Raw genomic sequence first — 24962 nt, forward strand, 5'->3', positions numbered from 1 at the left:
GACACAGTTCTACGGCGATCTGGAAGCCTACTTCCGCCATCTCCAACTCAAAAAATACTTTCAGGACAACATTGAACAGTGCACTGATACACAGGTACCCTCCCACCAACAGCACAAGAAGAAGAACTCCACATGGACTCCTCCTGAGGGTCGAAATGACAGTCTGGACCTCTACATTGAATGCTTCCGCCGATGTGCACAGGCAGAAATTGTGGAAAAACAACATTGCTTGCCTCGTAACCTAAGTTGTGCAGAATGCAATGCCATCCACAGCCTCAGAAAGGACCCAGACATTATCAAAGAGGCTGATAAAGGAGGTGCTGTTGTCATCATGAACAGGTCTGACTACCAAAAGGAGGCTGCCAGACAACTCTCCAACACCAAATTCTATAGGCCACTTCCCTCAGATCCCACTGAGGAATACACTAAGAAACTGCAACATCTACTCAGGACACTCCCTACACTAACACCGGAACAAATCAACATACCCTTAGAGCCCCGACCAGGGTTATTCTATCTACTACCCAAGATCCACAAACCCAGAAATCCTGGACGCCCCATCATCTCGGGTATTGGCACTCTCACTGAAGGACTGTCTGGATATGTGGACTCTCTACTCAGACCCTATGCCACCAGCACTCCCAGCTATCTCCGTGACACCACTAATTTCCTGAGGAAATTACAATGCATTGGTGACCTTCCAGAAAACACCATCCTAGCCACCATGGATGTAGAAGATCTCTACACAAACATCCCACACACAGATGGAATACAAGCTGTCAGGAACAGTATCCCTGATGATGTCACAGCACAACTGGCTGCTGAGCTCTGTGCCTTTATCCTCACACACAACTATTTCAAATTTGATGACAATATATATCTCCAGATCAGTGGCACAGCTATGGGCACCCGCATGGCCCCACAATATGCCAATATTTTTATGGCCAACCTGGAACAACGCTTCCTCAGCTCTCGTCCACTCACATTCCTTCTCTACCTAGGCTACATTGATGACATCTTCATCATCTGGACCCATGGGAAGGAGTCTCTGGAAAAATTTCACCACGATTTCAACAGCTTCCACCCCACCATCAACATCAGCCTGGACCAATCTACATGGGAGGTCCACTTCCTAGACACCACCGTGCAAATAAGTGATGGTCACATTACCACCACCCTATACCGAAAACCTACCAATCGCTATGCCTACCTTCATGCCTCCAGCCAAGCATTGAGGTACAACCGCATCTGCTCTAACCCCTCAGACAGAGACCAACACCTACAAAATCTCCAACAAGCATTCTCAAAACTATAATACCCGCACGAGGAAATAAGGAAACAGATCAACAGAGCCAGACGTGTACCCAGAAGCCTCCTACTGCAAGACAAACCCAAGAAAGAAACCAACAGGACTCCACTGGCCATCACATACAGTCCCCAGCTAAAACCTCTCCAACACATCATCAGGGACCTACAAACCATCCTGGACAATGATCCCACACTTTCACAGGCCTTGGGTGGCAGGCCAGTCCTCGCCCACAGGCAACCTGCCAACCTGAAACATATTCTCACCAGTAACTGCACACCGCACCATAGGAACTCTAGCTCAGGAACCAATCCATGCAACAAACATCGATGCCAACTCTGCCCACATATCAACACCAGCGACACCATCACAGGACCTAACCAGATCAGCCACACCATCATTGGTTCATTCACCTGCACGTCCACCAATGTAATATATGCCATCATATGCCAGCAATGCCCCTCTGCTATGTACATCGGCCAAACTGGACAGTCGCTATGGAAAAGGATAAACGGACACAAATCAGATAGTAGGAATGGCAATATACAAAAACCTGTAGGAGAACACTTCAACCTCCCTGGCCACACTATAGCAGACCTTAACGTGGCCATCCTGCAGCAAAAACACTTCAAGACCAGACTTCAAAGAGAAACTACTGAGCTTCAGTTCATCTGCAAATTTGACACCATCAGCTCAGGATTAAACAAAGACTGTGAATGGCTTGCCAATTACAGAACCAGTTTCTCCTCCCTTGGTTTTCACACCTCAACTGTTAGAACAGGGCCTCATCCTCCCTGATTGAACTACCTCATTATCTCTAGCTTGCCTACATGCATCTGACAAAGTGGGTATTCACCCATGAAACCTCATGCTCCAAAACGTCTGTTAGTCTATAAGGTGCCACAGGACTCTTTGCTGCTTTTACTCCTCTAATGGTTAGAAACCTTCGTCTAATTTCAAGTCTAAACTTCCTAGTGTCCAGTTTATATCCATCTGTTCTTGTGTCCACATTGGTACTATGCTTAAATAGTTCCTCTCCCTCCCTAATATTTATCCCTCTGATATATTTATAAAGAACAAGCATATCCTCCCTCAGCCTTCTTTTGGTTAGGCTAAACAAGCCAAGCTCTTTGAGTCTCTTTTCATAAGACAGGTTTTCCATTCCTCGGATCATCCTAGTAGCCCTTCTCTGTACCTGTTCCAGTTTGAATTCATCCTTCTTAAACGTGGGAGACCAGAACTGCACACAGTATTCCAGATGAGGTCTCACCAGTGCCTTGTATAATGGTACTAACACCTCCCTATCTTTGTTGGAAATACCTCACCTGATGCATCCTAAAACTGCATTAGCTTTTTTAAAAGCCATATCACATTGGTGGCTCATAGTCATCCTGTGATCAACCAATACTCCGAGGTCCTTCTCCTCCTCTGTTACTTCCAACTGATGTGTCCCCAATTTATAAACTAAAATTCTTGTTATTACTCCCTAAATGCATGACCTTGCACTTTTCACTATTACATTTCATCCTATTACTATTACTCCAGTTTACAAGGTCATCCAGATCTTCCTGTAGGATATCCCGGTCCTTCTCTGTGTTAGCAATACCTCCCAGCTTTGTGTCATCCGTAAACTTTATTAGCACATTCTCACTTTTTGTGCCAAGGTCAGTAATAAAAAGGTTAAATAAGATTGATCACAAAACTGATCCTTGAGGAACTCCACTAGTAACCTCCTTCCAGCCTGACAATTCACCTTTCAGTACGACCCGTTGTAGTCTCCCCTTTAACCAGTTCTTTATCCACCTTTCAATTTTCATATTTATCTCCATCTTTTCCAATTTAACTAATAATTCCCCATGTGGAACCGTATCAAATGCCTTACTGAAATCGAGGTAAATTAGATCCACTGCGTTTCCTTTGTCTAAAAAATCTGTTACCTTCTCAAAGAAGGAGATCAGGTTGGTTTGGCATGATCTACCTTTTGTATAACCATGTTGTATTTTGTCCCCATTACCATTGACCTCAATGTCCTTAACTACTTTCTCCTTCAAAATTTTTTCCAAGACTTTACATACTACAGACGTCAAACTAACAGTTACTCGGATCACTTTTTTTCCCTTTCTTAAAAATAGGAACTATGTTAGCAATTCTCCAGTCATACGGTACAACTCCTGAGTTTACTGATTCATTAAAAATTCTTGCTAATGGGCTTGCAATTTCATGTGCCAGTTCCTTTAATATTCTTAGATGAAGATTATCTGGGCCCTCCAATTTCATTCCATTAAGCTGTTTGAGTTTGGCTTCTACCTCGGATGTGGTAATATCTACCTCCATAGCCTCATTCCCATTTGTCATCCTACCATTATCCCCAAGATCCTCATTAGCCTCATTAAAGACTGAGGCAAAGTATTTTTTTAGATATTGGGCCATGCCTAGATTATCCTTAACCTCCATTCCATCCTCAGTGCTTAGTGGTCCCACTTCTTCTTTCTTTGTTTTCTTCTTGTTTATATGGCTATAGAATCTTTTACTATTGGTTTTAATTCCCTTTGCAAGGTCCAACTCTACATGGCTTTTGGCCTTTCTCACTTTATTCCTACATGTTCTGACCTCAATAAGGTAACTTTCCTTGCTAATTCCACCCATCTTCCACTTGTTGTAGACTTTCTGCTTTTTTCTTAATCACTTCTCTAAGATGCTTGCTCATCCAGCTTGGTCTACAACTCCTGCCTATGATTTTTTTCTCCTTTCTTGGGATGCAGGCTTCTGATAGTTTCTGCAACTTTGACTTGAAGTAATTCCAGGCCTTCTCCGCCTTTAGATTCACAAGTTATTCAGTCCAATCCACTTCCCTAACTAATTTCCTTAATTCTTTAAAGTTAGCCCTTTTGAAATCAAAACCCCTAGTCCCAGATCTATTTTTGTTTATCCTTCCATCTAGTTTGAACTGAATTAGCTCATGATCACTCAAACCAAGGTTGTCCCCTACAACCATTTCTTCTATGAGGTCCTCACTACTCACCAAAACCAAATCTAAAATGGCATCCCCTCTTGTTGGTTCTTCAACTACTTGGTGAAGAAATCCATCAGCTATCACGTCCAGAAAAATCTGAGCCCTATTACTACTAGCACTTGTCCTCCAGTCTATATCTGGGAAGTTAAAGTCTCCCATGATCACACAATCCCCATTAGTGTTTACTTCATTAAAAACATTAAAGAGGTCTCTATCCATATCCAAATCAGATCCCGGTGATCTGTAGCACACCCCAAGCACTAATCTCAGGGGAAGCTCTAGGAGCTTTCTTTCCCAGTGTGATTTTTGCCCAGACAGGCTCTGTCTTATCCATTCCATCACTTCTTATTTCTTTACAGTTAACCTCATCATTGATATACAATGCTACTCCACCACCTTTGCCTTTATTTCTGTCTTTCCTAAACAGCACATAGCCTTCAACATCTGTACTCCACTCATGACTACTATTCCACCATGTTTCTGTTATCCCTAAAATATCCGGTTTCACTTCCTGCACCAGTAGCTCTAGTTCCTCCATTTTGTTACCTAGGCTCCTTGCATTAGTGTACAAACATCTTAATTTTTGCCGTTTGGTTTCACTGACATTCTTTACCCGGTTAGGCACAGACGTTCTACCACCAGTATCACCAATTAGACTGGTATCTATACTACCCTTCCTCCTTATGTCCATTCTCCTGCCCACGGATGCATCCTCTCTTAGTTTGTTTTCTTTCCTCTCAATGTTGGATTCCAGCGTGGAGATTACCTGGACATCTCCCAACCATCTCCCCCAAATTCCTAGTTTAATGCTCTCTTAATCAGTTGTGCCAGCCTCCATCCTTGAAGTCTATTTCCCTCCTTACTCAGGTGAAGACTGCCCTGAGAGAACAGTCCTCTGTCCATGAATGCTTCCCAGTGGCCGTACATCCTAAAGCCCTCCTTATAGCACCACTGCCTGAGCCATCTGTTGATCGCCATAATCTTCTCACACCTTTGTCGTCCTTCTCTAGGAACAGGCAGAATCCCACTGAAGATCACCTGAGCCTCGATTTCCTTAAGTGTCTTCCCCAGTCTGGCATAGTCTCCCTCGATACGTTCCAGCAAGAATCTAGCCGTATCATTTGTTCCCACATGAAGGACAATCAGCAGATTCTTTCCCGCTTCCGTTAGGATCCTTTTCAGCCTCAGGTCCACATTCTGAATCTTAGCACCCAGCAGACAGCACACTCTTCTGTTCTCCAGATCAGTTCTAGTTACAGGCCTGTCTATTCTTCTCAGTAAGGAGTCCCCAATCATGTAGACCTGCCTTTTCCTGGTGACAGTGCGATTCTCCGGTCTATATCCTGCTCCCACTGGCTGCAAGTCCTCTCAATTTCCATTGTCCCTTGCAATCCTCTGCAACCCATCCCGTATCCTCCTGGGGCTCACATTTGGTGTTGTCTCCACTGACTCTTCCCCTCTTCCTATAGAACTAGCTGCTTTTCTCTTTTTCCTTGCCCTCTCACCTTTAGCGACCACCTGCTGTGCTCCTTCTTCATTTTCCAACTCTGCAAACCTGTTCCTGAGTTCTATTTCCCCTTCACTGGCCCGTATTTTCCTTTGCCTGCTTCTCTTAGTCACATGCTTCCACTGTCCACTTTCCTCACCCAGAAGTCTCTCCTCAGAATTCTTTTGTCCTGTTTCCATCTGCAAATCTGAGCTTATCCCTTCAGGCCCCTCATGTCTTTGCTCCATCATCCGCTCGAACCCCCTTCTATACTCTATAAGAGTTTCCACCTGCATCTCCAGTCTTCAGATCTTTTCTTCCATCAGCTTTATCAGGCGGCACTTCATGCAGACGAAACTCTTTTCAGGTATCCCCTCCAGGATCATGTACATGCCGCAGCTTCCACATCCAGTCATCCTCATTGTATCTTTCACTGCTGCCTCATTGTATCTTTCACATAGCCTTCCCACCTAAAACCTGTTAGTCCAGGAAACACAAACCAAAACAAACCCCCCAACAGGCACCAGAACACTGGCAAACCGCCACCCACTCCCTTCAGTAGGCTATGAGTTCATCCTCTTATTCCATTATAGAGAGTTTTGATACCAAAATATTAGGCAGTGGCACATACAGTTACTCTCTCAGTTTGCTTTATTTTGCTGGTTGCAAGTAAGTCTATTTCTGGATGTTCTGGAGAAGATGGATTTTGCTGCTACTGGAAGTGTGAAATTTCAGTCTAAAAGGAATTTGAGAAAGTTATTAGCAGCTGAGAAAGGGATATTAAACATTGAAAATGTAGTTCAACCTTTAATACAGCATTCACCACCTGTGAATGCAATAAGTACACATTTTTCAGCTGGCAATAATTAGAAACATTTTTAAAATGAAAACAGGCAGCTTTGTCCTCACCTGTGAAGTTGTCTCCTCACAACAGGAAATCCTCTAGTCTGGAATGGACTATAGGTTTGGCCATACCACCCATGAGCACGCAGTCGCACCTCACTGCCAAGGATTTTGATATCACATCTTCCCCCTACATATGCTTGGTAAACTGCATCACAAGCCCAGCAGACAACTTCCAATGCTTCTGACCCTGAAACAACTAACATGTCCAGAAGCCTCCATCTTATCTCAGTGAGGTAAGAAAGATTTGTACAAAAAGGATGAAAAAGAAATCTCCTGGTGAAGTTGATAAGGGACAACTTTAGAAAGGAATTTCAAGATTGTCTGTAGGACCACACTGCCATGACTAATCAGACATTCAAAATACTGTTCCTTCTCACAGAGGTGACTGGTATAAGAAAAGCTACTTTAAATGAAGAGGAAAAAAACACTGAGGTTGTATTCCACAGTTCAAATGACTGCTGCGTCAGCTAATCCAAGCACAACTTCGGACTGCCAATGGGTGTTTGGCTAGAAGGACAGATTTTTGTCACAGCATATGTAAATCTGAGCACAGGAGGATGAGAAATTAGCGTCTCTTTTCTGAAGATTCTTAATGTATTGACTGAACAAAAACCAAATATAGGTCTTGGCTGAAATTGATTTAGCATTGAGGCCATGCTGCATACAATACACCAGGTTCTGAAGATGTGGTAACAAATTTTCGATGTAGAGTCTCCCATAATCTGAAGGAGAACACTCTCCATCTTGTTGGGATGACCAAATTCACAATTCATCCTTCCAAGTTTTAGGCTGTCAATTAAACTATGCTTTGGTCATGGCAGCACATGTGTTCCTGGCACCAGGAGGTCTCTGATGACCATAAAAACTAACAAGGACATACTAAAGGAGAAGGCATCTATTTTCCATGCCTTGCTTTCCCATTCCCCGGAGCAGAACAGATACCACTTTTTTTGCCATTTGAGTCAATCTGTGGATTCCCCCACTCCAGGAAGACTGACTGAAGCATTTGCTGTTCAATGCTCGCACTGTCTTGGGGAGAGTGTCTGATGACTAGGCCAATTGGCCTGGGTGTTGATTATACCCTGCACAGAAACAGCTGATATCATTAGGTTCCTCTTCCTGTACTGTGTACGAATACTTCCCACAGCACAAGTGAAATTCCATTTCTGCACCCTAGCCTAAGAGGGAAGTATATCAACTTGATCCGGCTAATGAGGACCTCTGTTAGAGACCTTTCCTGTGTCAGATTTCTGATCTTGCACAACCTTTTTAAAGGCTGAGGGACTGAACTTGGGAAGGTAAACTAGTCGTCCAAGGACCTTGGCCATTGACAAGAGGAGCATCTGAAAAGGCTCTACATGTAAAAGTTACCACTATGCAGTGTCAGCACAGAAAATCATCAGTCTCAGAAGCTAGAGGTGCTGCCAGATAGTACCCCACTTCTAGAGGCGAAGGATACTCATAGACATTGGCCATGCTATGCTTGTTCTATCTTGTCACATCCTCCACTGAGCTCTGTGCATCAGGAGCCTGCCAGGAGAGGAGTGAGGAGGAGGGGAAAGAACTCCAGACATAGCCAGTGACCAAAGCCTTTCAACAGCAAACTGAGCAGGGAGAGTGATTCTCTTCCTGAGCTGTTTCTACCAGAATACTGGGCTTGAGACACAGTTCCCAGTTTTATATAGAGGGAAATGGCACCCAAACTCCTCACCACTGTGCTGTCTCTGTGATGTGATGTAAGACATCTCCATGATGGGAGTGGTCAGCTCAGTAGTCCATTCCTGACTAATGAACTGACTGCGTGTAAGCAACAAAATATAACACAAGTTTGATATTAACTCTGATAAAGTCTTAATTTCTAGTGATGCTCCATTACAAAATGATAATGTACAAACTTTAATTTTTACTTTTGTGAATACATGGTCTTCCTTACCCACCTTTTTCAATAAACTACATATATAAAATAGACTGTCAGATTCCTAAGGCAGTGGCCCCTCACCCCCATTTCCTGAAAGATAGAATGTACTTACTCGTTCCTGAATTTCATCAAGGAATATCAGGCTATTAACATATTCTGTAGTTGTGGATGGGAGAAACTCAAGTTTAAATTTGGCATCTTGTGCCTCACCTATAATGGCAGCCACTTTTTTCTTCCCAATAACTGGAAGCATATCATTAATGACCTAGAAAGCAAAGGGAAATACTAGATTGTGTAAAGTATTCTTAAGCTAGAGATGAAAGGTCAATAAATTCATGCTCTTTCGGCCTGGATGGGAGTGAGTTCTAAAGACGAAGAGCCATCATAGAGAATGCTCTGCCAGCAGCTCCTTTCTTTTTAACCAACGGAGCTCTGGCTCAAGAGCCTCCACTGATCTCAGCTGTGGCAGTATGTCATAGGGAGAGGTGAACTTTCTCAGTTAGGGAGGTGTCAGGCCAATTAGGCCTTTTTCAGAGCAGATAATTTTAAACCTGATCCTATAACAAACAGGCAGCCAGTACAGATCCCAAAGCACTGGCACTGTGTGCTCATGGCAAGATACTCCACTTTACAACCAAGATATCACATTGTAATATTTTGCGATACATCTTAAAGGATGTTGCAAAGTACCTGTGAAATTAGCGTATGAACTGAGTTTAAAAACAGGATGAACCCAGGATATTGCTGGAGATGTCATAACATTTTTTGTACTAGAATATAAATAACGGTAGGACTTTAAACAAAAGGAACTGGCCAGCTTGTCCAGTTGTATCAATGGGCAGTCACTGACCTTAGCAAAACTGAAATGGAATAAATTCTTGCTATATTGCCTTAGACTTACCTCCAAGCAGCGCTTTGGTGATGGTATTAATTTTTCTTTCAGTTTTCTAGCATCTATAAGCAACAAGCCTAAATTTCTTTTCTGCTTTATAGCTAAAGCATCTTTGTGTTCTCTGTGATATTTCTCCAGTTGTTCCGCAAAGAAATCGACACCTGTGTATTATAATAACAGTGTCAAACTAAAAATAGCAAAGAGTCCTGCGGCACCTTATAGACTAACAGACACATTAGAGCATGAGCTTTCGTGGGTGAATACCCACTTCGTCGGATGCACGAAGCTCATGCTCCAATACGTCTGTTAGTCTATAAGGTGCCACAGGACTCTTTGCTGCTTTTACAAATCCAGACTAACACGGCTACCCCTCTGATACTTGAAACTAAAAATAATAACTGACATTTTGTCTGAAAAGTGCTTTATCAAAAGTGTATGCACAATTGTATTAGATAGTTGCAAACAGAACAAAACATGTCCAGAACTCTGATTATCTAAACAGAAACAAATGCGGACATCTGCTATTCAGTAGAACAACGTACTGAATCTACAGACAGAGCTATGTGTCAGTGTTTCAAGAGATAGGCACAGACCATTCAATTTGGATAAAACAACCTTGGCCCAAAGCTGAAAACAAGACTTCTGAAATTTAAGTTCTATAAAGTTTGATTTACTTTTTTTTTTTAAAAGGCATGACATTTGTCCTCACTGAGTAAATAAACATAAAGAGAATGGGGACCTGCTCTAGTTTATGAAAGGGCAGTGGGAAGGGAGAGGCTGTGCCAGGGCTGAGGGAAGAAATCATCTACTGGAGGGACAAAGGTGCACTATTGCTGGAGGCAGTGGCCCTTGTATGGTGCAGGTAAACATCCGTACCTGCCTAGCACACCAGAGAGACACTGAAATACTTGTATTTCTTACTCAAAATGCCAAAGCACTAATCTGACTGTACACCGGGCCATCGCTCTATGAGACGCTGCTGTATCAGAGCTCCTTTTGGCATCAACACTTCTGAAACCACAAATGTCAGCTTGAAACATCAGAAGAGCATGCACCCTGGGCAGATGGATCCTTTTGAAGTCTGGATGTTGGAAGGATTTTAAGGCATTAGATCAGTGGCTCTCAACCTTTCAAGACTACTGTACCCTTTCAGGAGTCTGATTTGGCTTGCATACCCCCAAGTTTTACCTCACTTAAAAACCACTTGCTTATAAAATCAGCTATAAAAATACAGAGGTGTCACGCTGTTACTGACAAAAGGCTGACTCTCTCATTTTTACTATATAGTTATAAAATAAATCAATTGGAATATAAATATTATACTTACATTTCAGAGAGGTACAAACAAAATCATGAAATTTTAGTTTGTATGGACTTCATTAGTGCTTTTGATGTAGCCCGTTGTAAAACTAGGCAAATCTCCAGATGGGTTGATGTACCCCCTGGAAGATCTCTGAGTACCCCCAAGGGTACATGTATCCCTGGGTGAGAGCCACTGCATTAGACCACTGATTGTCTCTCAAGGGTACTTGTGAAACTTCCATTTCTTTGTTTGCTTTAACTGTCTTATTAATTATTATTATTCACAGACTAAGAACCACACTAACTAGGAGTTAAAGTTGAGATCACACATAAGTAATTTAGGGTAACACACATTATAGGGATGTTATGATTATCACAAAAAAACTCAAACATTACAAAAACTAGGAAATGCAGAGTTAAGTTTAAACTTAAAAGAAATTAGCACATTGAGGAATGGAAAGGCACAGTTCAGGCACCTTTAACCTAAGGACACAACCTTAACTCTTGGCTGTAGTGACACCATGTAATAACAGGACTTAATCCTAATTGTATGACTATTAGTGCTTGTGGTCCCAGAGAAGGCTAAAGTGATTTTTAAAGACACAGTAGTTTTCTCATACTTTCCCCCCTCATGACATCTCTGTTGAACAGTGAAGATTTTTTTAAATCCAGCAGAAGGCAGCAAGGCACTCTCATAGTTGTTGGGTGGGCAAGTGTCCAGCAGATTCTCTCTTCAGCCTCTGTCTAGTGTGTGTACAGACTTCACAGCAGCAGATGACTCAGGGCAGTCATTACTGGAACCTCTTCTTTCTCAGTGGCTCTGAGGTTTGGTAATAATACTCTGGGTTTGGTAATAATTCTGGGCAGAGAGACGGTACCTGAAATAAGTCGTTGTATTTTGGCTTCCTCTCTTGGGACAGGAACACGCAGATCCAACCATACAGAGTCACCCTGGACTCCTTTTATGAATGGAGGACTTTGTCCATTTTAGAATTAAAAAGTTCATTGCACTCAAAAAGAAGTGTCTTTGATTATAGTTTTGACATCCCTGGACAGGGACAGGAGCTAGAAAGATCTTCTTATTGCCACTTATGTGACCATAATATGTGCTGTAGCACCAAGATACATCCACTGCAGCTTGCAGGAAAGTGTGTGCCATCAGCTGTCCCTCAATCATGATGGATTTTGTTCCCCTCAGTAGTCCTGTGGTAGCTTGTCCACAAACTGAGACAGCTTATCCCCAGTTCATGTAATTGTACTCGGAAATGAGGTAATATTTGGTAATAAGCCAGGGAGGATGACAGATAAATTTTCAATTGAAGAGGCTGAGTTTCTTCAGGTCCTTCTTTCTAAATGTAAATTTGGGAGGTCCCTGCTTTTTTGACGTTTTCTGTAGTGCAACTACTACAACTAATCCCAGTGCTGTTGGGAATAAAGGTATTTAAAAATCCTATGGTACCTTCTGTCTTCTCACTTGGATGTGGTCAGTACTGATGCTGGTGAATGCTATAGATTCTTTGCAGGCTTTAATGCTCCTTCGTTTATTGGCATGCATAGCCTGTTGGGCATAGAAGGCTGCAAGATTTCCAGGAGCTTGTGAGATTTCTCCTGCACCACTTCTAGTGGTATATCCAGTGTCTCTGTAATGCATTTGCTGAGGTCCTGAGACACCTTACGATTATCCACTGAGGCAAGCATAGATGGATTTACTGTCTCATCAGAGAAGAATGAGCAGATTGCTGTGGGGACCAGTTGTTCTTCTCCTTACAGTCATTACTCTTCTTTGCTTTCCTCCTCCTACCTTTCCAGGATCTGAGGTTGCACTAGTTGACCTACATGAGATAGGTTGCGTACCCCTGATATAGATTATGGCACGGGTGCCGAAGACAGCACACAAGCTGATTTTCAGTGGCACTCACACTGCCCAGGTCCTGGCCACCGGTCCAGGGGGCTCTGCATTTTAATTTAATTTTAAATGAAGCTTCTTAAACATTTTAAAAACCTTATTTATTTTATATACAACAATAATTTAATTATATATTATAGACTTATAGAAAGAGACCTTCTAAAAATGTTGAAATGTATTACTGGCATGCGAAACCTTAAACTAGAATGAATAAATGAAGACTCGGCACACCACTTCTGAAAGGCTGCCGACCTCTGGTCTATATTGTCTCTTTAGGAAGAGGAAGTGTAGAAGGGGCAGATGATGCACACTTGTGTAACATACTGCACACTACAGGGCATGCAGCAGGGTTAGGATTGGGATACGAGTACTGGAATGGGGAATGTATAGGAAGGTAGAAGGAGGGATGTACACTGTGAGCCCAGGTCAATTCCTATTGTCCCTTATAAAACCCTCCCTAGAGTCCCCTCCTGACTTCAATTCTGCTACAAAGCGGGGTAAGGAGGGTGAGTAGGAATTGACTCTCTATTATGTCCAGACAGGGATGAGGAGGAGGGCTGTACAATCATAAGTGCCCTCTGAAGGGATGAAATTGCTACTGGAGATACTTCCTTTACTGGCTCTATCAACAGCTCAGAAGATGGTTGCTTAGATATCATCACCTCAACCTCTGGTACAAGGCTCACAGTTAAATCTCTCATTACTGTATAATCTCTGGGAACCAAGACAGCAGGTACTGATGCACTGGGTAATATGGAACATGTTTCCAAGGCGACCAGTATGGAAGTGGTGGGTACCAAAGCTCTCGGTACTGAGATGCGGGGTACTGATGTTGGTGCTGAAGAACAGGTACTGAGAGAAACGCGATCTGCAGGCTTAGTGTATACTGCTGTAACTCTCTTAGTAGCCAGTACTTAGTGCCAGAGGGGCCCTTTTCAAGTTTTTGCCCTTGAATGGTTGAGCCTGAGATGAGTCAGAAGTCTGGTGCACCAGAGAAGGTGCCCTGTACCCTGGCCTGTCTTTGCAACAGTGCTCCTTTCTGCGTTTGTCAGAGGATGTCAGCACCAGAATGGAGGCAGGTGATTGCGGTCTGCTTAGTTGATGTAGGCCAAGAGCTCAGGGTGGAATTTCAGCTCAACAGTTACTCCCAAAGAGAGTCCAAGAAGCTAATCAGAGGACTGTGGTCTAGCTATATCCTTGTTCTCAGTATCCAAGGAAGCTTGCCTTGAGCACTGTGAGAGAAACAAGTTTTCCGAGTATACTTGGAGGAGTGACATGTGGAACATACTCAAGGACATGTCTCTCCTGTAGGCAAGATAGGCACCAAGTGTTCCCATCATTAAGTGGCACAAGGGGAAGATTTTGAACCCATGGATTTCACTTCTGTCATTTTGCTAGAGCCCCTGTACAGGGCTGGGGGTTGTCTAGTTTAAAGACTAACAGCTTGTCTACATGGGGAAATTAGTGTGCAGTAAGCTAGGGTGTGAACTTAAAGCGTACTAGCTGCTCTGCACTAATCCCCCATACAAACATTCCTACTGGCATTAAAAGTGCCGTTGGGCAGTTCAGTTTAACACATGCCCAAAGTGCATCAAGCTACTATGCACAAAGGCACTTTTCATGTGCAGTACGAGCATCCATGCAGGCAGTTAATGCAAAGTAGCCAATGTGCACTAGCTACTGCTGGCTTTTTCCCCGCATGTAGACCTGCCCTTTAAACTAACTAAGAAATATTTATTTTTTCTATATACAAAGTTTTATAGCTAACAGGAAAAGAACTAACTGTATGAAGTAACAACTAACTAAGTAATAAGATTAGCAACTAACAAATGCTAGTGAGGAGCAAAGAAGCAGGAGGACACTGCAGATATTCATCTCACTGCCAAAGGTGCGGAACTGAAGGATGGTTTGGCCCACTTAGCACTTTATGCCTTGTGGTTTGTGATGAGGTATACACACAACACACTGGGATGGGAGGTGTTAAAGGATAGTACTGGGCCCATCTAGCCCCACCCCTCCAATCCTGCAGCCCATGCTCCAACTGGAGGCAGGGTTGAAAGGGGAGCAACCCGCCTCAGAAGGTGGGAGGCTCGGGAGGAGTACAGATCTACCCTGCAGCTTCCTGCCAAAGGGTGCTAGAAATGCCCCCCTGAAGCACCAGGACTGTATGCTGAGCCCCGTTGGGGATGATGGTTTGGTTTCCTTTTTATTTTTCTTCATTTGGGACAAGAAGCAGAGGGAGAAGTGGTAGGAAGTGACCCAGGGACAGTAACTCAGAAGCTCCACTCCCCGCTCCAGGGGTCAATGCTGCTGACACTCCTAGGGCCCTGGGTCAGAGTAAGGTGGCATGGATGGGCCCAAGCTCGCCTATCACTATCCCATGACTGAGTGGACACTAACCCTAGGCCACCCAGACCACCAAGGACCCTACTACAGGAAGCACAAAGATTGCTGGGGGGACCTCTGGTGGCCAAAAAAATCTGATCTGACATGCATGGGGTGCATGCTCACCATCAATGGAATGCATGTAGACAATCACTTGAGAAAGAATTCAAAATTCAGAGGGGCTCATATGCTGCCTATCCCTGACAACCCCTTCCACTGCAGAGCAGAGAAGAAAATGGGACCGAAGTAAAAACAGCTTTGTGCCTATCAATATTTAGAGTAATCCTGGCAGAACAGAGAACAGATAAGAAGTCAAAAGGTGCAAACTAAGACTCAGATCCCACAATCAGATGTGCACAGACCCCTGCATGGAACAGCCCTGACTTCAAAAGGATTCCACAGGGGCCACCTGTGCAGATCCAGTTGCAGGATCAAGGCTTAAATACAGCTTATTCCACTGTTGCAGATACAAACGGAGTTCATTCCACTGTTATCTTGTGTGTACACATAGTCATAGATAATTTTGTGTGAGAGTAAACAAATATTTGAACCCATGGCTAACGCACTACTCCGCTGGAAATTGGTTTAGAGCACATTTATAACCAAATCAAGAGTAAATACTGCAGATATTTGCTGCAATAACACAGAAAACAAACAATGAAATATTACTATCTGAAAGAATCTTAGTTAAAAATTAGAGAAAAAGACAACTCACCGTGTTCCTGCTGCTTCAGAGCTTCCAAATCAAGACTTTCATTTTCTTTGAAAAATAACCGAAACTGTTCAAAAGTGTCTGCATATAAGTTGGCTGCTTCAAATGCTGAATATACAGTTTCCTAAATGTTACACAAAAAAGTCATGGTACTTAAGAATTTGCTTGGAGCAAGCTAATAGAAGAAATTAAAACAATTCTACATGATATATTGACTCTTATTTTTGATACTTTAAAATAAAATCTCTGGAGGAACTGTAAGGTTCAATGCATTGGTAATGGAATAGTGGTCTTTTATCTCTAGGTCGCCAGTCTGCATCTAACTCAGATCAATGGTGAATCAAACTCATTGCCATCTAAGGTCAGTTGGGTGACCTGATTGAAAATCTTGGGTAGAGTCAGTCTATTTCCTTGTGGACAGGTGCCCATGAACATAACTGGCATCTATTAGCCCAGTCTCAGCAAAGATTAGATAGGCATGCAAACGGTACTGTTGTATCACCCTTAGCCATGCCTAGGGGAAGTACCTTCAGAAGAGACTTGGCACACAGTGGTATTGATTAATTCATGTTTAACAAAAAAAAAATCAAATCTGAAATTGAAACTGTTTGATACCTTTATTTGCTGGATGATAGCTTGCAAATGCTTGTCATCTTTAAACATGGTTGATAAACTTGGTCCTTCACCACAAGTCTTTTCTTCAATTTTTTTATTAATAATAGGACGAGTAAAGGCATCAAAGTATTGATCAGGTACAAGATTAACAACAGACAACACAGTTGCCTGAAACTGATTAATAATATCTGCAATGCCTTCCTATTAGACAACAGAAAACATCATTAACACCCTTTGAATCCTTTTGAACTGTGAAACAAATTAGGTGTGAAACATTTCCAAAATATAGTGCATTCATATGTATGCAAAGGTCTATGGCAGATTGTCAATATATCTCACTTCCAGACCAGCAGAAATGGGGGCTAGCAGAGAGGCAACATGCTAAGCACTGCTCTTGCCAGATAAGATACTAGACAGAGCCTCACAGGAAGAGCAAACAGGGAGAACCCAGAGGAAACTATCATTCCCCACTACAAAAATACAGTAGGAGCCAGAGGGCACTCTGCTTGTAGAGAAGAGCTTTTCCCACTGCCAACTGATGCAGAATATCACTGTTGCAACATTGAATGTGGAGGAAGGAAGAGCTTAAGAAAGCTATGCAGACTCAGTTAGCCCAGGTAGACACTTTAATGCAATAGCTGGCTTGTGCTAGTGCATTAAAAATAGCTATGCGCAGGTTGAAGCACTTGCTAGCCACCCAAGTTCAAGCCCATCCTACCCATGGAGTCCAAACCTCTGCTAGTGCTGCAGTGTTCACATAGCTCTGTTTTGGTGTGCTACTGTGAGCTCCTCAAGCCCAAGTCTGTCTACATGGGCTGGGAGGCTCACTCCCAGCTGCAGTTTAGACATACTCTGAGTGGCTACTGTTGTATCGTTGGGGTCAGTAGTTTTAGGAAGAAATCACTTGAGACACAAGTGCTGTGAACCTTAAAGGCAACCATTTATTTCCACACACTGAACTAATCAAAACCAGCCAAAACTGGCTGGGCTATCCCCTAATAATCTAACTCAGTTGCCACAGCAACAACAAGGTACTATTACCACGACAACCAAATACACAACGTATTCCTCCCCCTTAATAAGAACCTTAAAGGCACCCCCTTAATAAGAACATCCCCTAAACTAGAGAAGGAGGGTAGACTGCCTCCACTCCCGGCTAAACCCCAGGGATTATTTTGCCCCATGACCATGGGTTCGTCCTAGCTAAAGATCCAGCCATTGAGGAGGCCTTCTGTCTCTAGGTGGATTACAGCAAACTTCTGGTGTTGTTGCACCCAAAAGTGTCTTGGGTGCGGGCCTGACAATGAGCTCAGGGTTCGTAGGACGAATGGGTGGTATCAGCTCGTCCCGGGCAAGGGTGTATCTCAGCCGCCAGCAGTAATGAAGGATAACAGTCAGGAACAGGTGATTCTTGATTCGGTGTCTTGCCAGAAGAGGTGAAGTCAGATAACTCTCCTGAAGATGTGTGCTGAGGACTGGTATGATCTGGCAGCAGCTGATCTACATGTTGCTGCCAGGTGAGATCCTCTGCAGTCCGGACTGTGTAGGAAACAGGCCCCTTTTGAGCGATGACCGTAGCAGGAACCCATTTAACTCCAGAAGTATAATTCCGAGTGAAAACTGGCTGCCCTGGGCTAAAGGTTTGGTCTTTTGCTCTGGGTGCACACCTGATGACTTGCTCTTGCTGCTGACGTTGCACAATTTGTCTGGGTTCAGAAGGTTTCAGCAGATTAAAGCAAATGTGCAGCTGTCGTCCTATCATTAGAAAGGCCGAGGATGCCTTGGTTGTAGCATGAGGTGTATTTCTGTAGGATAATAATAAAAAGGTGTCCAGACGTTTTTGAATAATTGTCCCCTTGCCGATTTCAAAATTTGTTTCATTGTCTGCACAAATCTTTCAGCTAATCCATTGGTGAATAGATGATATGGTGCTGAAGTAATGTGGTGTACCCCATTTGCCTTCATAAAATTTTGAAACTCCTGAGAGACAAACTGCAGTCTGTTGTCAGTCACAAGTTGTTCTGGCAGATCGAAATGACTAAAGAGTCCCCGTAGTTTTTGGATAGTACTCTCTGCAGTAGTGGACTGCATTATAGAGACTTCTGGCCTTTTAGAATGGGCACCACCTCCTTCAAGGAGGCCAGTGAAGTCAACATGAATATGTTGCCACAGGTTTTCAGGCCAGTCCCATGGGTGTAGGGGCGCCCACTGGGGTGCATTCCTGACACCATGACATGACATAAAAGCTCTTGTCTTCTCTTCAATAACACTGTCCAATCCAGGCCACCAAAAATAACTTTGTGCAATTTCCTTCATGCGCACTATTCCACAGTGACCGGAATGTAGCTGTTCTAACATCTAATCTCAGTGGTGGTGGGATAATGACACACCTCCCCCACAACAAACAACCAGATTGGATCAATACCTCTGTCCTCCTGGACATGTAGCTAACAAGGTCAGGTGAGACTGGAGAGGTTTGTTGAGATTTTCCATGCATCACCAGGTCCATAACTTGGGACAATATTGGGTCAACATGAGTTGCCTTCTTTATCTGAGTAGTGGTGATAGGTGTATTCTCTACCTGTTCAAAGTAAAAGATTTCCTTTTGGGCAGTATCTTGATGGTTGACTGGCAAAGGCAACCTGGAGAGACCATCAACATTGCTGTTAAGAGTGGATTTCCAATATCTGATTTTATACACCTGTGCCGCTGAAAGCAACAATGCCCAACATTGCATACAACTAGCAACTAATGGGGGAATGCCTGTGTGGGGTCCAAAAATTGAAGTCAGAGATTGATAAGTCTGTGAGAAGAGTGAACTTCCCCCCGAACAGGTACTGATGAAACTTCCAAATTCCAAAAACGATTCCCAACGCCTCACGTTCGATTTGGGCATAGTTAGTTTCTGCTTTGCTTAGAGTGCGTGAAGCAAAAGCAATAGGTCTCTCTTCTCCTGAGGGCATAATGTGTGACATGACTGCTCCCACCCTATAAGGGGAGGCATCGCAGGCCAACTGTAGAGGTAAGGATGGATCAAAGTGTGTCAGAACTTCAGAATTTAGCAATACATCTTTAACTTTGTTAAATGCAACATCACACTCTTCAGTCCACTTCCAGGCCTTGTTCTGCCCAAGGAGTTTGTGAAGTGGTTTTAGCAGTGTGGCTAACTGTGAGATGAACTTTCCATAATAATTCAATAGACCTAGAAACAAGCAAAGCTGGCTAACATTTTGAGGTGGGGGAGCCTCCACAATAGCCTTAACTTTTGCAGGGGCCTCATCAAGACCGGTAGCATCAATGATGTGTCCCAAATATTCAACAGAGGGCTGAAAGAATTCACACTTGTCTTTGCGGACTCGTAGGCTATACTCTTCCAGTCTCTGCAGGGTAGCCTCTAAATTCTTTAAGTGATCCTCCTCATTCCTTCCAGCGACCAGGATGTCATCCAGATAGCACTGGACTCCTGGCAAGCCACACAAGATCTGGTCCATAGCCATCTGGAACAGGGCGGGAGCTGATGTTATTCCGAAGGGTAGGTAATAGTGTCAATAAAGCCCTCTATGCGTCACAATAGTCAATAACTCTTGGGACTTTTCATCAATATGCACCTGTAAATACGTTTGCCTCAGATCAATCTTACCGAACTTTTGTCCTCCAGCCAGGCCTGCGAAGAGGTCATCGATGCGGGGAAGCAAGTTTTGCTCTGCACAAGACACCGGGTTGTCAGTGACTTTAAAATCACTGCATATTTGGAGGGAGCCATCTTTCTTCACTATTGGAAAGACAGGAATCACCCATGGGCTATGAGTAACTGGTATTAGGACTCCATTGGTGACTAGGCACTCCAGGTCCGCTTCAACTTTTGGCCTGATGGCATATGACACAGTTCGGGCTTTCAGATCTTTTGGTTGACTGTCAGGTTTAATGTTCAACGTCACAGTGATTCCCTTCATACTTCCCAGATCCTCTCCAAAAACAGCAGCATGTTTCCTTAGTATAGCAGTCAGACCAATTTCTTCTTTAGACATTTTGTGCACTTCTGCCCAGTTCAGATGAATCTTCCTAAGCCAAGACCTACCCATTGAGGCTGGGTAATTACCTCTTACCACAATCAGTGGCAATTTAGCGGCCTGTCCATTCAGCTCCACCTTAACATCAATAGTGCTCAACATGGGCACAGTTTCTCCAGTATAGGTTTTCAGAACAGTTTTTGTTGCTTTAAGTGGAAGAGGCTGTAACTTTTCTTTATACACAGTCTTGGGGACCAGCGAGATGGCTGCCCCGGTGTCCAGTTCCATGCGTACAGGTTTGCCATCCAACAACGGGGGAACCCAGTATTCATGTGAGCCCACTGCCAAAGACAAAACGTGAAGTGGCACTTCTTCCTGCAATGAGGTGTCACCTTGATCATCCTGGGTCTGCTCTAGGGTATGCAGGTTTCCCTTTTTGGTCAGCCAAACCACAGGCCTTTCTTTTTTCTTTTTCTTTTTTTTTTGTTTACAGGCACACTCAATGTGTCCCTTTTTGCCCCATTGTTGATACGCCAGGTCCTTACACCAGCATTCTGATGAATGGTGACCTGGCTTACCATAGTGGTAACAGTCCTGACTCCCCACAGTTTTGTGGGTAGGTTCTTGTGATACCTTACGCACTCTAGGGAATGCACCGATGGATTGTGCCTCCTTCGTAGCCAGTTCCATGGAGACTGCAATATCAACAGCCTTCGGTAAGGTAAGCTGAGCCTCTGTCAATAGGAGCTTCCATATAGTTTCACTGTGCAGGCCACACACTGACCTGTCACGAAGGGCATCATTTAACATCTCCTTAAATTCACAGAGTTCTGCAAAGCCTTTTTAAAGTTGCTACAAATTGTACAACTGTTTCATCTTCTTTTTGGTCTCTTTTGTGGAACCTATATCTTTCAGAAATTACTAGTGGTTTTGGAGAAAAATGGGACTCCAGGATTTCCACAATGTCACTGTAAGATTTGGTATCAGGCTTGACAGGGTATAGTAAGCTGCATAGCAGGGAGTAGGTCTTAGCTCCTACAACACTTAAGAATATTGGCACCTTCTTCTCTTCTGTAATGTCATTTGCAATAACATAAAGCTCAAAATGCTCAGTATACTCATGCCATTGCACTATAGTCTCCTCAAAAGGTTCCAGTGGCCCTGTGAGTGTAGCCATGGTTTTAGTTTCAGGTTTCACAGTCAGTGCAAACAAGCCAGTTCTCACCCCTTCCAACAGCAAAAAGGCTGTTTTGTTTGTTTGTTTGTTTTGTACTTTGACTTCTACTTCCTTCTGTTGCTGGGGCAGCACAGGAATCCCACCCTCATTGCCATTTTGTTGTATACTTGCAGGCAGTAGTTTTAGGAACAAATACCTTGAGACACAGAGCGCTGTGAACCTTAAAAGCAGCATTTATTTCCACACAATGAACTAACCAAAACCAGCCAAAACTGGCTGGGCTATCCCCTTATAATCTAACTCAGTTGCCATAGCAACAACAAGGTGCAATTACCATGATAACCAGATACACAACAGCAGGACCAGCTCCAGGCACCAGCCAACCTAGCCTTGCTTGGGGCGGCACTTTGGGGCGGGGTGGCGCTTAGGTTTTTTTTCGGGGTGGGGGTGGTCGTCCGGGTGGCGCTCGGGGGGGGGCTTGGGCGGCACGGCGTTTGGGGGGGGGGGCTTCAGGCGGCACTGCGCTCGTGGGGGGACAGCGCGGCGCTCGGGGGCTTCAGACGATATGATGTTCGGAAGGGGCGGGGGCTTTGGGTGGCGTGGCACTAAGGGGGCGGGGGTTTGGCGCACAGTGCTTGCAGGGGGGGTTACGGCGTGGCGGCGTTCTTTTTTTTTGCTTGGGGCAGCAAAAAAGTTAGAGCTGGCCCTGCACAACAGCTACTGTATTAGGTAGCGGCCTGTATTCCAAAGGGCAGCAGGGAGAGACAATCAGATAGAGAGTATGTACAAATGTGAGATGTCACCTGTGAGTGTGCGATGAATCCCTAATGCAAACAGATATCTTTGAAATCCAACTCACATAATCAGTTCCATTTTTATAGTGAGGAAGTGAAGGATCCCAACATACAGGGATGGATTCACTAGCATGCCGTGGCTATTTTGCACCGCTCTAGTGACCAGGCAGCAAAACAAGATTTGCAGCTGCTTTGTGTCTCTGGAATCCATAAAAACAAGCAGGGCAAACGAGTGAATCTGGCCCACAATCCTGACATTTCTATTCAATGAAACTGATTAAAACATGCAACTAAAAGATAAATTGATACTTTTTTACAACAGACCTGGAAGTCATCCAAAGATGGTGCAAACAACAGTGCATGGATCTCCAAAATTAACTCTGTAAGAAACATGGGCAGAAATGATTCTTCTTCATCCTGCCCTGCCGTCCCTGACACAGCCTGAAACAATGAAACCAAAACAATACACATTTCAAAAGATCAGGAAATTTTTAAAAATCTTGGGTGAAAAACAAATATCACTTTTTCTCTATGACCCTGCACATTTCTTTTAAGCCTACAAAAGAAGAATGAAAAAGTCTGATAAAACAAATAAATGTCAGAGGTCAACCCAGGATTCATTGAAATCAATGGCAAAATTTCCATTACTTCAACGGGAGCCAAACCAGGCCCTAAACTCTTTGTGAACAAACTTGCAAAGAGAGATTCTTGTGATCTCAATTAAATTGGGTATAAATAAAGATTAACTCTGTCAAAGTCAATAGAATTACATAAGTGCAAAACTGTGGTAAGCAAGATCATAATAATCAAGCCCTTTGAAGAATTCCTTGTCAGATAGCAGCAATTTTTGTACCCCTTGCTACAGATCAGAAATTTGCCTCGATATTTGATGTAAGTGCATGCTTTTGCTCCTTGGTACCATATCAAAGGCTGAGAATTTGTGAATATATTAAAGGGTAAAAGGAGCACTAAAGAAAACATCTGGAAAAAGAGAAATCCCATATAAAGTCTGAGATCTCAATTCAGATATACAGGATTGTTCTCAATCCTAGGAATTTAAATACAAGTTTCTTTGCAAAGGCCCATTTGGCACATATTGCTTGCAAATGGGATGGGTAGGGAAAGGAGGATTACAAGCGTGTAATTTTTGTTTCTTTACTGCACTGTAAATACTATAGCAGCCATAGATTACACCTAACACTGCACTACGTTACCAACAGTAACATTTGCAGGACAATGAAAGTTGAAGCTCCTTCTAAGAAAATGATCATCAGCATAGATTCACCTATTAATGAGATTAATGCAAGAATTTAAACTTCCCTAACAAAAATTTCCTCTATGCTTCATTTTGAAACCAACCTATAAACAGAAAAATATACTACATGTAAGCTAAGATTGCAGTCATTGATCCTGCTGAGTACTCAGCACTTTTGAAATCATGACACTTGTTTATATGCCTCATTATGAACCAAAGGGATTTTATGCACACATTTTAAAAAAACTTGGCCTTAGTTTTCATTGAAACAAAATTACCTTTTTTTCAGAGACTTCAATTTTTTCCTCTGTATTCCACTTCTGTATGACATCTGCAGCAGGTGTCCTTTTCAACTTATCAGAAAGGTAGTTCAAAAGAGTAGTGACTGATTTTATTGCCAGGACATGCATAGTGTTCACTATTAGGTAGTCAGCAAGACGGATAAAGCTTGAGGGACAGAAGAAGGAAGCACAATACTTTGTCATTTTCTGTGAATACCACAAGTCCCTGTGATAAGAGCGTTTGATTTTTATGGAAAGGTATACTGTATATTATACTTTCAAAGAGCTGATTCCTAAAGTCCTCACTCATTCCTTACTCAGGCAAAATTCCTATTAACCTTACTGGAACATTTTTGCCTGTGTAAAGACTGAGTAAAAAATGAGTAAGGATTTCAGGATGTGGGACCAACAATTCTACAACAGGAAGCAGAAAAGTACCTTTACTCTAATATGCACAGCATGCATAAATATACAGAAGAAAAGAACTTTGAGAGATGGTTTTGTGATAGATTTACAGAACAAATAATAGAAAAAACTCTGAATTACTTCACATTTCATATCAAACTCAAAACAGCTTATGACAAAGATGGGTGAGCCAGATTCACCAGGGCATTGGAGCTGCTTTGTGCTACTCTGAGTTTAGGTTTTGTATCACCACACTAGCGGAAAGTTGATGGAATGTACTGGCAAATCTGGTCCAGCAGTGTTTAAAATCTAGTCCAGCAGTATTTACATAAGTGATAACTTGGATTTATCTAGAAAAATGGAATGTTCCTTCAAGAAACAAATTTAATTATGTGAATTCAGCAACAGAGCCTCAACTTAGGGATGTTCTGCCATAACAAGAAATAGGAATCTCTCAAAGTCAGGCAGTATAACTGGGCTTTTTAATAACTTCTTAAGACATCTTAACTTTTGCTTAAGGATCACATCTTAGCTGAGTCACCAAACAGCACTGACATAAATGGCAAAGGTGGCATTTACAAAAACTGATAGTTTTGTCA

At 43.0% G+C, this 24962-nt stretch overlaps 1 protein-coding gene across 8 annotated transcripts in view; it reads right to left on the reverse strand.

The window, feature by feature from the left end:
- Window positions 1-24962, reverse strand: part of DNAH6 (dynein axonemal heavy chain 6) — a 220717-nt gene that overhangs the window by 177773 nt on the left and 17982 nt on the right. For all 8 annotated transcript variants that reach the window (XM_030566691.1, XM_030566692.1, XM_030566696.1 and 5 more), the window contains 6 exons: window positions 23956-24124; window positions 22747-22863; window positions 16442-16642; window positions 15830-15950; window positions 9531-9682; window positions 8742-8894 (listed from right to left, as the gene is read on the reverse strand). In XM_030566691.1, the coding sequence (XP_030422551.1) occupies window positions 8742-8894; window positions 9531-9682; window positions 15830-15950; window positions 16442-16642; window positions 22747-22863; window positions 23956-24124 (913 nt within the window). The remainder of the gene's footprint in view (window positions 1-8741; window positions 8895-9530; window positions 9683-15829; window positions 15951-16441; window positions 16643-22746; window positions 22864-23955; window positions 24125-24962) is intronic.

The sequence above is a fragment of the Gopherus evgoodei genome, chromosome 6 (genome assembly GCF_007399415.2).
Source record: "Gopherus evgoodei ecotype Sinaloan lineage chromosome 6, rGopEvg1_v1.p, whole genome shotgun sequence".
NCBI classification, from domain to species: domain Eukaryota; kingdom Metazoa; phylum Chordata; order Testudines; family Testudinidae; genus Gopherus; species Gopherus evgoodei.